Source organism: Pezoporus occidentalis, unplaced genomic scaffold (genome assembly GCF_034315485.1).
Source record: "Pezoporus occidentalis ecotype Australia unplaced genomic scaffold, CSIRO_AGI_Poc_V1 ctg164, whole genome shotgun sequence".
Classification (NCBI taxonomy): Eukaryota; Metazoa; Chordata; class Aves; order Psittaciformes; family Psittacidae; genus Pezoporus; species Pezoporus occidentalis.
Window position 1 is genome coordinate 3,803,420 of NW_026913466.1, and position 14,451 is coordinate 3,817,870.

A 14,451-nucleotide genomic window follows, 5' to 3' on the forward strand; every position below is an offset into this window, starting at 1 on the left:
TTTATTTTTTTCCCCCACCTGACTACTCATTATTTTATCGAGTGGCTTAGAGCACTTTGTTTCATTTTGCAGTGGTGGACAATCGGAAACAGCCTTTCACAAACCAGTTGAATTTTATAAATGTAAAAATATGCCTGTGACAGGCACAAAGGGAATGTGCAGTTTTATAGCTGGAGAGTCTTTAATTCTTAGTGTGTAAATCGATTCTACATCATTAAACTTTAGGCAGCAATATTTAAGGTTTGTAACCTGTTACGATGCTAGTGAAATAACGTGTGGTTCAAAAAGCATATGCTCTAAGTCATAAGCAGATGAATTTTATTGCTCCCTAAACAGATGTGGTATAACACTATTTCCTTAATTTTAAACTTATTAATGCTTTTCTATCTTAAATGTTTTTCTAAGAAATACATACTGGATTGATGAGTTTTTTTTAAACTGTCTAATCCGATATATTTTTTGGTTTTAGGATATGTTTGCCGTAGCTGTTTCTTTGATTACTGGGAAAATTTTGTACATCTCAGATCAAGCTTCTTCTATTCTCCGCTGTAAGAGGGGTTATTTTAAAAATGCCAAATTTGTGGAGTTCTTGGCACCTCAGGACATCAGCGTGTTCTATACTTCTACTACCCCATACAGACTGCCATCATGGAATATTTGTAACAGAGCTGGTGAGTGGTCTCAACAGCAGATATTTCTCTGACCACCTTTGTCATACAAATGCCAATACTTGAACAGATTTTTAATCCTTCCATCCTTCTTCATCGCTTTATGAGGGTATAACACAGGTATTAATGAGAACATTTTTGAGCAATACTAGATGTGTAATATACTTCAAATAAGCAAGGCTGGTCCATTGGCTAAAAGTCCTCTGAATGTCACTGTTTATTGGTTCTCGTGACGCGTTTGTCCAAGTGATGAATGAAAACCAAGTAGGCATTCATGCTGGATAGTGGGTTTGCTTTCCCCTTAGCAATCAAATGACCACAGTTTTTCTTTAAAATACCTTTTCTTCAAATACAGTGGGTATAATACTCTGCCTCCTTCTTTTTCACATGGTTATAATCTGAATATTGGGCATCTTGATTACAGTGTACCAAGATGTCCTTTAGCTACCATCACCGTGCATTCACTGAGTGTAGTAATTTCTTTATTATTTTAGCCTTAGAAAAATGTTAATGGTGAAGGATCAGATGTATTACAGCATTTGATGTTTGACTGTGGGAGGATTGGTTTACTAGTATATAGAATACAGCTCTTGAGTTGAGAAATAGCTGCCAGCTGTTTTAACCAAACACTTGAAATTCATGGTCTGCTCTAAATGTTTGAAATTCCAATCCATTGTATGCTAAGTCCATTAAGTGAAGTCAGAGTGTGAACCATATTTGAGCAGAAAAAGCAGTTAGCAATAAATACAAACTAAATAATAATAAACTAAATAATACATGCATAAAGCAGGTTGAAAGGGACCTTGTGAGATCTCTAGTCCAACTTCTGGCTCATGGTCAATGGCCATGTAATCCTAATTACAGATATTATTCAGTTATGCAAATGATGTTTTGAAACATTTTCTGTAGTTCTGTTATTTTTGTGTATAGCTTCAAATTTCAAAACTCTGCAATAAGTGGAATTGTACACACTATCCCCTGTGTCAGCTGCCATAGAATGTAATAGTGAATGTGAAAGTATTCCACACTGAGGCCTTTAAAGACTGGAGCTTGCTTTGCAAAATCATCTGTGGCTAGTCTGGAAAAGGGGGGTTATAGGTTTAAAAGGTGAGAGGAAGTCTTTGTGAAAAATACTTTATTTGGGGGGTAGGGAGTGGTAAGAAGATCTGGTGATCTGCCTGTCCTAGTGCCTTTCTAGGTAAAAGGTCAAATTTGAAGGTCCCAGATAATCAGACTTTTTTGGTCAATGTTATAAACTACAATGAAAAAGCTGATTAGAGTGAACAGCTCAAACTGGAAAACTGTTTAGATATTAAGCCTTTTGCCAAAAATATAAGCAGGCAGCTGTGATTCACACACCAGCCTCAGAATCTGAATGGTGTTTTGATTTAGTTGCTTGCAAAAAACGTTGTTTAGTAGATACATACAGAGACTTTAGGGAACCATAAACTTTTTGAAGAATTCAGTCTGTATCCATTCTTGTTTCAAATACCATAACTTCATAATAATTTCTAAATTGCTATGAAATATGTTTAATATTTCTAGAGTCTTCCACCCAGGATTGCATGGAAGAGAAATCTTTTTTCTGTCGCATCAGGTAAGACAACAATGTTCTCAAGCTTAGTGTTATGTTATGAAACCGTGCATTACAAGAGTAATGCTTTTGTAAGAACTGTATTTTATGTAAGTTTTCTCCTATTACATAATGTGAACGTAAGGCAGAACATATGCATGTGCTCTAGTTGATTAACTCCTCGAAGCAGCAGGGAAAACTGCAACATGATTTCAGGAAGTTGCATTTTAGAAGTTAATCAGTATGAACATTGACCTTTGCACTGTAAAGAAACCTGATAGGTTATCCCCTACCACTGTGGGAAGTCTTCAGTTGATGTTAATACAACTGTTCTGCTACAGAGGCTCTTTCGTTCTAGAAGACTGATGTCTAATCTTACATTTATCTCGAGTGTCCCGTAGAGAAAGATAGGTGAGAGTAACTTGTCTCTTTTGCAGTTACTAGATCAGACAGTTCCTTTGGGTTTGCTTTTCTTCTTTCCTCTCCTGCCCTCACTACCCTTTAGTTGCTTTTATTTAGCAGATGCTGGCAACTTAGTGTTTTGGTTTGGTTTTCTGTGTGCAATTTGATTCCTTGATGTTTATTGCCTCTCTGGTAGCATTTCCAAAAACAAATTGTGGATCTGTTTCTCAAAAAAAAAGAATTGTGGATCCTATCACTTAATCACTTCTGTAAAGTAAATAAATACTTAACATTGAGGTGCGAGTCAACTTTGAACAAATTCAGACAATGCACTGCTCCAGAGCATTGGATTGTATGTACTATAAAAGTGCTGCTGGTGTTTTTGCAGACTTTATTCTTTGTCTAGCTGACACTGGTTCCAGAAGCTTTTGTTTTATGAAGTTCTGCTGTTATAAACTTCTTGCAACTGATTTTTGTCACTGTAAGGAAATGGTTGTCATTTTCATTATTATGCCTTGGATTCTTAAGTAAAAAACTGTTGTTATATGTAAGAATTTCTGAGTTTTCATTTTTTAAAAATTGGGATAAATGTTGAGTAAAAGGTCTTTACTTGATGAGATATGGCAGTATTCATAAAATACAACTATACATTCATCCTTCTGAAGGGTATAATGTCACCAATTAGGAGTATTGGATCACAGGAAGTGGGGTTTTATTTTTCCATCAAATATCCATATAAAACAGTTGTTCATCTTGTTCTTTCAGGTAGTAGAGAGGACAGTGTATGCTTTATGGCAGTTGGTATGCAAAGGATGCTATCAGACTTAAGTTCTCTTCTACCAAAAAGCTAAGTTGGGAAGTTAAGAGCTTGGGTGCTATTTTAGGAGCTATCATGCAGTCCTTGTGTCATGAGGAAATTACAATAGATAAATAAAAACTTTGTTTCGCATAACATGAATCTGTTGGAATAATTAACTCTGTTTAATTCTTAGTGCAGGAAAGGAGCGTGAAAATGAGATATGCTATCACCCATTTCGGATGACTCCTTACCTTATCAAAGTGCAAGATCCAGAAATAGCAGAGGAGCAGCTTTGCTGTGTGTTGCTTGCGGAAAAAGTACATTCTGGTTATGAAGGTAATCCTTTGAATGCACAAAGACTAGTTTAGTTTCCTGGTAGTAAGAATTGTTCTGTGTTCTGCTACAGGGATTTCCACAACTGAATTTCAGCACAAGAAAGCCAAGTGTATGAGTTTTTCTCAGTGATCTCAAGTGTTATTAAAGTGAAAGATAATTGGTTCTGTTGTCTGCCCTAGCTGAGAGGGGGGGAGCCAACGAGCTGCTTTCCTATATGCTTTTAGACTGACTTGTATGCTTTATTCAGTATTTAATAGAAATATGTAGCTTGAAGTATTTTATGTGTGGAAAAAAAAGAACCGTACTTGTTAATCTGCTTTTATTTTTCTCTCAGCACCCAGAATTCCTCCTGACAAAAGAATTTTTACAACTACACACACCCCAACTTGTTTGTTCCAGGATGTAGACGAAAGGTAACTTAGAAAAAAATATTCTTTTTCCATTTACCACTAAGTAAGTTATCTTTACAGGGTTTTTTAGGATTTAATGAAGATGTCTGTGTGGGGTTGGAAAGTTGTGACTACTGAAGAGTGTTTAAGCCAAGAAAAGCAGGTCCTCCATTTTTTTGCTGAGCTTGAAAACACATTACTCTGCGGTATTTATGTGGAAAACTGTCTGCCTGCTAACAGCTGGTTGCATTGTCCTTCCATCTGGGACATAATGAATGACACCTATGGTCAGGGAAGTTCCCATGCTAGCAATCATTGCCCGTATGATTCTTAGTTTGTTTTCTTTTAAAGTTTGATCCAATTAATACTAATAATAAACAATATGCTGCTGTCACTTTCTGCTGCCCCAGATACAACCAGCAGTGTCTTTCAAATGAAATATCAGGTCTTAAATAAAAATAATAAAAAAAAGAGAGATTCTGTATTCTCAGTTCAGACTGCCGTGTTCGTAGTTCTTGCTGTTGTCTGTATGCAAAACCTGCTCAGATTCTGCTGGCTGAAGGCTTCACATTGCTTTGATTATCAGGGTAGCTGCTTAGGGTAAGTGTTCATGTTTCAGAGTAGCACCAAATATGCTACCTGTGATCATAAGGCATACAGAGAGGCTCAGGAAACTAAGTTGTAAAGCAAGCTTTCCTTTAGTCTTATAGATTGCTTTTGACTGGGGGCTTTCAGAGGATATTTAGGTGACAGAAATGAGGTTTATGGAAAGGACGGAAGGTACTCCTTCAGAGTTCGTAATGTACTTGTCTGAGGAGGAGACAATAATCTCAACAAGCTTTTAAGGACAGGGGTGTACTTGGAATATTGTAGTGTTTGAAGACTTGACAAGAATTCCCTTGTTCCTGAGTTGAAAACCCAAGCTACCTCTTCCCTTTCTTTCTCTTCCTTTTCCCTTTATTTCTCTTCCCTTGTTTTATTTGAGATTTTCTTTATGATCATTCCTGTTGTACTGTGAGAAGTAATTTTTATTTTTTAAATGCTTAGTGAAAACTAAGTTGGCTGCAATAGACTTCTGAGATTTCCCTCACTCTGCTTGTTTATAAGCATTCTAAGAATGCTAACATTTTATTTGTAGGTCTAGATGAAAGGATGCCTGCAGGCAGAGTAGCAGTAGAATGGACAGTATGGATTTCTATGGTATCTTTTGAGGGGGAATCTTCTTGTTCTGAAGATATGTGCTGTTCTTGCCAAAACCTTTAACTGCAGCAAAAGAGAGAAGGGCTGGGAGAAAGGAGGTTATTGGGAAGTTTGGCTAAGCTGCAATAGATAAGGTAAAAAAGATTACTCTGGCTTCCGAGACAGTTTATCTGCAGGGAGGTCAGGTACATCAGTATTACTGCAGCAGGCATGCGTTTTATTGAACAAGAATCGGAAAAGGTAGCTATTTTTGTCTTCATTAGTAATCTCCAATGGCTGATCAGTGAGGATAAGTTTGGACTTTAAGGTACAGCTATTTTTGGCTAACGTGCACAGGCATTATGGCTTAGTGTGAGCAGCTCTTGGAGTACAGAACCCAATGCAATGCTGACAGGCTGCTTCTCCATGGTATGATTTATACAGTCTCTCTAAACAGCTTAAATTGACAAAAGAACTACTTATTCCTGTATAGTTTTGTCCTCTTCACATTCTTTTCTCTCTCCCTCATTGCCACACATGCTCCAAGCCAGCTGTGACTTTGCAGGATGGATGTATATTTTCAAATAGGCTAATGGCACAATGTAAAGCTTCCCTTCCTCCATGCACCCCCAGTTCATTTATTTCCAATACTCACTTAACAGAAGTGGCAGGATGATTCAATGGAGAGCTTTGCCCTTATTCTTGGGCTTTAGTGGAGCAAATATGGTAAATCCCTTCTCAATGGCTACTATGGAAGCTTCTTTACTGGTAGTCTGGTGTTAGCATCTTTTCTCAAATACCATTTTTTGAACACTCACTGTGAGGGTCAGTTAAATAATGGTCTCATATTAGGACTTTGCTTCATTTACTGCTCTGTAGTTGATGTTGCTTTTAATTATTTAACTCCTGAGAGCATTGGCAGCCAGATAAATGTTTACCAAGATATGCATATGCAGTTTATTCATGAGCTCTCCAGGGCTGTGTGGAATAGACAAAACAATAGATTCTTAGAGAAAGCAGAGTTTAATATTTAAAAATATGACTGAACACCTGCTGTTGAGTGAGATTTGTTCATAATACAGAACTGAAACTGTTGCCTGAGTTGCATAAAATCAAGTTAATTTTGTAATCAATATGTGCTCATGGGTTGGAAAAATGTCTGTTTGTCCTAACTCAGCAAGTAGATTTCTGCACAGAATGTTAAGCAAAAATAAATCCTTTCTTGAAACTAAACAGATCATTCCTATATATATTTGTCCTTTAAATGTGTTTGACACTTGACATGTATAAGAAGTTCTGTATAGTTCACAATGGAGTGATCTTGGTAAATGAGTTTAGAGCAGCTTCCTCTTTAACTTATAATAAAAATATAGAGAGACTTCTTATTCATGTTGTTTTGACACTTTAAGTATCATTTAAACATGCTATAAAATGTAAACTAAAATTGCTGCCTGCCCTCATCAGCAATTCTTATGTCATATGTGCATTTGCAGTCATAAAATGAGTTCATTAGCCTAAACTCTGAATTATTTTTAATTACTCATTATGAGGAAACAATGATGCTGAAATACTGCCTCTAGTAGATAAAAATTTGACTATTCTCCATCACCACATTATACAATCACAGAAATACTGGTTGGAAGGGACTGCCTGAGGTCTCTGTGCCATTCTGTTGCTTGAAATAAAACTGCTGCCCAGTTTAAGGTTAGGTCAGCTGTGACCTTGTTTGAGTAATGCTTGGAAATCTCTGAGGGTTGCACCATCTGTATGGGGAAACTGCTCCTAAGTTGCCCTACTCAGTTAAAAAACTTTTCCTGACATCCAGCATAAGCTTTCCAAGCTGCAGTCTGGGGCCATTGCCCATGGTTTTATTGTGTGGCACCACCAGGATAATTTAAAGCCATCTTTGAAATGCTTGTTTCTAGTAGTTGTGGGAAGCTCCTGGATCATCGCTTAGTCTCCTCTTCATTGGAACAGGTGAACCCATCTCAGTCTCTTCTCATGGGTCTTATATTCGAGATCACTGACTCTTCCAGTGATTTCCATATAAATTTAAATGTGTAGGGTGTTTTTTTCCCCATAGAAATGACTGAATTTGCATAATTTTTTATAACCAGGCTAATAAATATTAGTTTAAAATTTTACCCTTTTTAGGATAAGTGTTCTGTTGCAAACGAATGCAGAGTTTGCCAGGCTGTCATAAAGCAGGTGGCAAAGAATAGGAACAGTGTCAAACAAAACCTTCTGTTTTCTTCTGCTTCTTACAAAGTTTGGTGGTGAAGTCCTAACTGAAGTCATTCAGAGTTGATTGGTATTTTAAACTCCTCTAGTGGCACTTTACTTGCATGCTTTGAACTTGGCAGTATATATAATGACTGTTTTGGTGAGTTTCATGCCAGTTTCAGCTTTGTAAAGTTGCTATGTGAGGTGATCCACAAGACTTAAAGAGTCATCGTTTAACTAATTGCTTCAATAATAAGGCATTAGCTGCTATATCCTCATTTTCCCCCGAGTATCATTGCCTCTTTGCTGGAAGGGTATGTTTAATGTTTTGGGGAACTGATCTAGTTCAAGTGGGTTATTGGAAGTGCAGCATGGAAGGCCTTTGTCCTCTAATGCTTTTGAGTTGCAGCGCAACACAGCTGCAGTGTACCGCAGACACAGGATCAGAGTTCTTCATTCAAGGTATTAAGATACCTGAGTGTCTTTCTGCTCTTGGGCCTTTGTTAGTGAATGGGACTGGGGGAAAGGTAGACAGTGTTTTGGGTTTACAAGATGACTTGTTGGCATGTAGCAACTTCTCAGACATTACTCAGTAATACTGACTTAATCCATTATCTTCATTCCAAAGCACGTTTTTGGCAGTTAGCTTTCAGAGTAAGGTGCAAACAGATCTTCCATGAACTTTCACTCCTTCTCCTTCATATGAATGGTTTAAGTGATCAGTGAAAATTATTTAATCACATAAATTAGCCCTTCACATCATTATAATTGGCCTTTGGTAATATGCAGGAATACTTCTAATTCTCTAATTATTAAGTTTGCTTCCTTGCAGCTCCTTTGTGAGCTGGATTCTCAACCTGCCTGTGAGAAAGCTGACTTAGGACTCAAGAAAAAGACCCTGTTGCTAGTACAGCTATAGCAGTCCTGTGGTCCTTAGCCTTAGCTTGCAGCCCATTGATAGGAGTACTGTTCACCTTCATGAGAGCTTTATGAGACTGAACTTCATTATGCTTTTTTTTATCTGGGGTACTTATCCTCTAGAGCTAGGCAGCATAGGAAACTCACAATTGCTGTAGCAGACTCCTTGGTTTGGTCTTACTACACTGTTATGTTCAGTTATGAAAAAAAACAGCCCACAAACAAACCAAGCATCCCTTGTTCTAAGAGTACTACTTCTGTTTTACCAATTTAAACTGAAAATTATTTGTTCCCTTGATAAGAAAAAGAGCAAAAAAAAAACCCTTAAAATGGATTCATCTGAAGGATTATACATTTATTCCACTTGATTGCTTAAGTTTTTCTTTGTTTTTCTTTCCCCAGAGCAGTACCTCTGTTGGGATACCTACCTCAAGACTTAATAGGAACGCCAGTCTTGGTGCATCTTCACCCAAATGACAGACCCTTAATGCTAGCAATTCACAAAAAAAGTATGTATTCCCTTACTATGCCAGATTTTTTCAGTCTAAAAGCTATAAAGTAATGGCTACAAAGACCTCAGCAATTAGGAGATGAAAACTAATTCTTGCCATCATTATTTTTTGCAAGAAAAGCCTGAATTCTTTACAACTTGATGCTTAATGCAAATAGATGAAAATGAGAAGCCACTTAATTTTGTTTGATATGAAACATGTGTGTCTGCATTGACTGTAAATGAGTATTTCATAAAGAAAATTTTCTTCAGAATGTAATGATGGAAGTTATCATGCTTTAAATTACAGTCTTTCTTATTTCATAGATTAGAAAATAAGAGCTGTTTTGGCAATGTTGATTTAATAAACTTGGTAAATGTAAAGCTGTTTCTTCAGTCATCTTTAGCTTCTTGTGTTCTGAAGGTGATTTTCTTGACATAGTCCCCTAAGTTTGAAGGTCTGCTTATTCTCATAGCCCAGCATTTCTAAATGTATAGGCCGATCTGGTGCTTTTTCCTTCAAATATCAGCTTCCTCCTTGCAATTCATTGTAAATAGCTGAATCTGTGCAAATATTAAATCTGAAATTTCTTTTGGAATCCTTCATTACAGTACTTCAGTATGGAGGACAGCCTTTTGACTACTCACCAATCAGGTTTTGCACTAGAAATGGAGACTACATAACCATGGACACGAGCTGGTCCAGTTTCATCAACCCTTGGAGTCGAAAAGTTTCATTTATTATTGGAAGACACAAAGTTAGGACGTAAGTCAACAAACTGTTACAGCTTCAAGGTTGTTTAATCTTAGTGTTTTCCCTCCTTTTGGGATTACGTAGTGATCCATAAGGAAGACATAAGGGATTTTCGGGGAAGGGGGTGAAATCACACATAGAAATTGCTTCCTTTTTAAATTTGGGTTTGAGATATAGTAACTGTTTTAAAAAGAAATTTGAAGCTCTTCAAATTCTGCCAATACTGTCAAAAATTGCTTCAGAAGAGGAAAGTGATGCTCAAAGTGATGAAAGGTATGTATTTTATCGTATTCAAAGGTTATAGATGCAATGGAATAAGCATCAGATTTTGTTTTATATAGATGGTAAATTGAAGTTGTGGTGTCTCTGTGATTGAAGTACATGTATGTGTAATGAGCTGGGATATATTTGATTTATGCAGGGGTCCCTTAAATGAAGACGTCTTTGCTGCTCCCAACTATACAGAGGATAGAATCCTTCATCCCAGTGTTCAGGAAATCACTGAGCAAATATATCGGCTGTTATTGCAGGTACACCATGTGCTTTAACGTTAGTGTTTTCACCTTCCCTCTGAAGAAAGGGCATTTATCTGTGTGACGTTTGTTTAGCTGTCTGCTACTCTGCTGGAATTTCTGGCCACAATCCTGGAAATTACTTACACTCGTGAACACCACACAAGACATAAAGTATGTTAAAGTTCCAGTTGGTATTTTAAGTTGGTTATGGAGCTGTGGAGTCCTCACAAGAAAACCCAAACCAAAAAAAACTACAAAACAAATAAAACAACCAACCCACACCCCCCAAAAAACCCAACCCAAATATCAAGTAAATGATTTTCTCCTCACATAGAATTACTGGTGACAGTGTCAGGTTTGCATAAAGCTAGTGTACTGAGATCTGTGTGTGTATGTGTCTATATATATTTTTTCTGTTGTTGTTAACAGCCTGTACACAACAGTGGATCCAGTGGCTATGGAAGCCTAGGTAGCAACGGTTCACATGAACACTTAATGAGTGTGGCATCCTCCAGTGACAGTACAGGAAATAATAATGAAGAGACTCATAAGGATAAACCAGTAGGTTTGGTTTTTCTTATGCAAATAGGTGCATTTACATTACAGTAAAAGTAGTGGGTTTTTTACTTCTAGCGTAACCCCTTTAAATTAGGGGTGGAAGAAAGTAGGAAGAAAAGGTTTTGTTTTTTTTTTGTTTGTTTAACTTGGAAAAAAGCTTTCTGCGTAAGCATTTCTGGTACTGATGAAGTCTCAGGGTCCTGAAGTATAGTTATAGCTGTAAAAGTGGGTGTGTATAAGGAACTTAAACCTGTACAGTGTGTTAAGTTATTCTAATGTCTGTTACGTTATATGCTGTGTTTCTGGAAAAACCAGACAGGTATTTGAAAGCAGTTTCTTTTGGGAAGGGAAGTCTATTACTACTGTTTTCCAAATGAAACTAAGAATGCAGTAATAATATCTAATTAATACAATGAACTATCTAATTAATAAATGAAACTAAGAAATGTAGTAATACCCGCATAACCAAGCGATAGCTTGATGTTGACCACTTTTCATGTTGCAAAAATACGCTGTATAGTATGGAAAGAAAGAAAGAAATGAAATGGGATAAAATTCTTCTTTTTGAACTTGGCACTTTACCATAGGTTGGGCCATTGTTACTCTTATCTGATAGTGAGGTGCAGCTCTTAAAATTCCATTAGTTGGAGCAAAACAGCTGTGTTAAATTTATGCCTATACTTAACAGAACTATTTCATAGGCGAAGTAAATCAGACAGACAGTAATGTACTTAAAAGGTGCAGTTCCTTTTCAGTTCCTGCATCAACATGGACATCTCTAGTCACTTTGGCTTTCCTATTGTTCTTCCCAAAGTTGTTGTAGCTCACTGAGTTGTACTTAATTCTGAAAGCCAAAGTTTTCCTTTACTTCATTATACTGCTTATAGGCCAGTATTTCTGCTGCTGTGATAAGCCATGGCAGACTACTCTTACCAAGGGGGTCACTTTTCCTGCCCTTGAGTCCTTGAACACTAGTGGCATAAGCAAAGGAATTCTCTAGATTTCTTTAACAGATACCTTATTACATTTCAGAGCTGTGCAGAATAAGAACGTTTAAGGAGATCTTTGTTTTGAGAAAAACAGAAACCTCTCTTTCCCTCACTATATCCACAGATAGCGAAGACTGTTATAGCATTATTCTGTAAGATCTTGTCAGTGCTTGGTTAAACTTTAAGCGCAGTAAGTTCTCAGCCTTAGCAGCAGTATTTTGTTTGCCAAGTGATACAGTGTTTTTTTCTGCAGTCTTCTCTGCAATGTATCTTTATGTTAAAATCCAGAGTAATTGTGCGCAAGCCCCATACATTTCTTTTATCCAAAGTTCTGCTGTTGCACAGTGCAGTTGTATGCATTGGGACCTCTCCTGTGATCGGAGTGATTGTAAGATAGAGATTAACTAGGGTTACATTTTGTCTACTGAGGAATTGCTATGCATGATGTTTTATGTCAGACTTTAGTAATAACTCTTTTTAATGACCTGCTTTCAGGAGGTTTGCCAAGATGCCCGTAAGGTCAAAAATAAAGGGCAGCATATTTTCACTGACAATAAAGCAAAACTGGAATATAAGAGAGAGCCTTTTCCAGGTAAGATATTAGCAAGTTAATTATTAGTCTGTTGCACTGGTGCCTTGTATAATATGACAGTAGGGGGTTTTCTCTAGCTTAGTTCTAATCAACGTGTAAATACAGAATTTTTATCAATTTAAATTATATCATCCTGTGTCTCTTTGCTGTCTTCAGGAAAATGCGTTCAGCTATGTCTGAATAGGGTGTTTATGGTGTATGTCTCATAATGGTATACCACAGTTAAGGCGTGTCCTAAAGCTCTTGTTACGAAGTAGCTTGATTGTAGCTCGTATTAGCTCTATTAGGGCACAAGCCTCTACTTGATTTACAGTGGTTAATTTGTGACCTGGTAAGAAATACACGTAACTGAGAACTTTTACTGCTGCTTTTAGGGGAATTTGTAAGGATTTAAATGCCATAATTGTGTAATGGCAATGTATATTTTCACAGAAAAACAAAATGGTCCTGGTGGTCAGGTGAAGGATGTAGTGGGAAAGGATACTGCAGTAACAGCTGCTCCTAGAAATGCAACTACTGAAGAGTTGGCTTGGAAAGAACAACCTGTATATTCTTACCAGCAGATTAGCTGTTTGGACAGTGTCATCAGGTAAGCAAACAGTGTGTAAATTACTCTTGACCTCTAGACTTAAGACTTGCGTACCTAATATTGTTAAATCGTTGTATTTTAGGTACTTGGAAAGTTGTAATGTGCCTGGTACAGCAAAAAGAAAATGTGAACCTTCATCAAGTGTTGCCTCACTGAATTCTGGAGTTCATGAACAAAAACCAGCTGCTATACAGCCCTTGGGAGGTATCTGTATCACAGGTTTTTCCTGATACATTTTTGTTAGCAGCCAGTTGGATGTTACTTCATTGCAGAATAATGACAAGTGTAGCTTAGGCATGACCTTGTAGCCATTTCCTTAATGTTAGATGTTGGTGCCCTGACTAGTATCATGCAAGTTTTCCCTACAGTCAAAATAGCAAATAGCTGATTTAACATCTGGTTTGTAGATGCAAAAGCTTATTTTATACTGTACAAAATACAGCAGGATTTGAGTTTTAGTACTTGAATCTTTATCAAATGTAAAAAGTAGGTTCCACAGCTGGGTTGCTTATAACAACTAGCTGAAGAACCTGGCAGCTAATTTATTGCAACCATGACATCTTTATTTCTTTTAATAGATCCTGCTGTGTTGAAGGCATCTGGTAAATCAAGTGGTCCCCCAGTGGTGGGTGCTCACTTAACGTCTTTGGCTTTACCTGGCAAGCCTGAAAGTGTCGTGTCTCTCACAAGTCAGTGCAGCTACAGTAGCACCATTGTTCATGTTGGAGATAAAAAACCGCAACCTGAATTAGGTATGACTTTTGCTATTTCAGTTTCTTCAAAATGATGATTACTAGCAAGTTTAAAGTTCAGGCGTGTGAACAGTTAGTATCTGCTTGTGAGTTGTGTTTTCTTACTGCTAAAATGTTCCAATGGAAATGGAATAAATGGGAAGCGAATTTGTATCTTAAACTTGCCGCAAAATTGTATCAGAATGGCAATAGCTTAAAAATGCATATGCAGAGCTTTGATTACTTCACCTTAGTTTATGTTTTTCTCTTATTTCTGTAGAAATGATAGAAGATGGTCCAAGTGGAGCAGAACTCATAGATGGCCAGCTTCTTGCCCCTCCATCCACCTCTGCTCATGTAAATCAAGAAAAGGAGCAATTTAAAAAGCTGGGACTTACAAAGGAAGTCCTTGCAGTGCATACACAAAAAGAAGAGCAGAGCTTCTTGAATAAATTTAAAGAAATCAAGAGATTTAATATATTCCAGTCCCACTGCAACTACTACTTACACGATAAACCAAAAGGACGACCTGGTGAACGGGGTATGGAATTGTCGTTTCCATGATAAAACCTGTATTTATGTAGGAAGCAAATCCTGTTGAGAGGGCATTTCCATTTTTAGGTGCACAGTGGGGGCACTGTGAATAGTGATAGTTGCATGCTATTTTTAAATTCTTTCTGGTAAGTCTTGCTTGAAGACTGAGAGTGGATTATTGCTTTTAATGTAATACCTGACACTTTGGTAAC

At 37.2% G+C, this 14,451-nt stretch overlaps 1 protein-coding gene across 4 annotated transcripts in view; it reads left to right on the forward strand.

Annotated features, from left to right (window-relative positions):
• The window catches only part of PER2 (period circadian regulator 2), a 51,039-nt gene that overhangs the window by 25,733 nt on the left and 10,855 nt on the right, over positions 1 to 14,451 (forward strand). For all 4 annotated transcript variants that reach the window (XM_062613242.1, XM_062613243.1, XM_062613244.1 and 1 more), the window contains 13 exons: positions 470 to 671; positions 2,214 to 2,265; positions 3,636 to 3,778; positions 4,113 to 4,191; positions 8,890 to 8,996; positions 9,590 to 9,743; positions 10,153 to 10,261; positions 10,676 to 10,807; positions 12,289 to 12,385; positions 12,818 to 12,974; positions 13,057 to 13,178; positions 13,553 to 13,726; positions 13,986 to 14,246. In XM_062613242.1, coding sequence (XP_062469226.1) covers positions 470 to 671; positions 2,214 to 2,265; positions 3,636 to 3,778; positions 4,113 to 4,191; positions 8,890 to 8,996; positions 9,590 to 9,743; positions 10,153 to 10,261; positions 10,676 to 10,807; positions 12,289 to 12,385; positions 12,818 to 12,974; positions 13,057 to 13,178; positions 13,553 to 13,726; positions 13,986 to 14,246 — 1,789 coding nt within the window. The remainder of the gene's footprint in view (positions 1 to 469; positions 672 to 2,213; positions 2,266 to 3,635; positions 3,779 to 4,112; positions 4,192 to 8,889; positions 8,997 to 9,589; positions 9,744 to 10,152; positions 10,262 to 10,675; positions 10,808 to 12,288; positions 12,386 to 12,817; positions 12,975 to 13,056; positions 13,179 to 13,552; positions 13,727 to 13,985; positions 14,247 to 14,451) is intronic.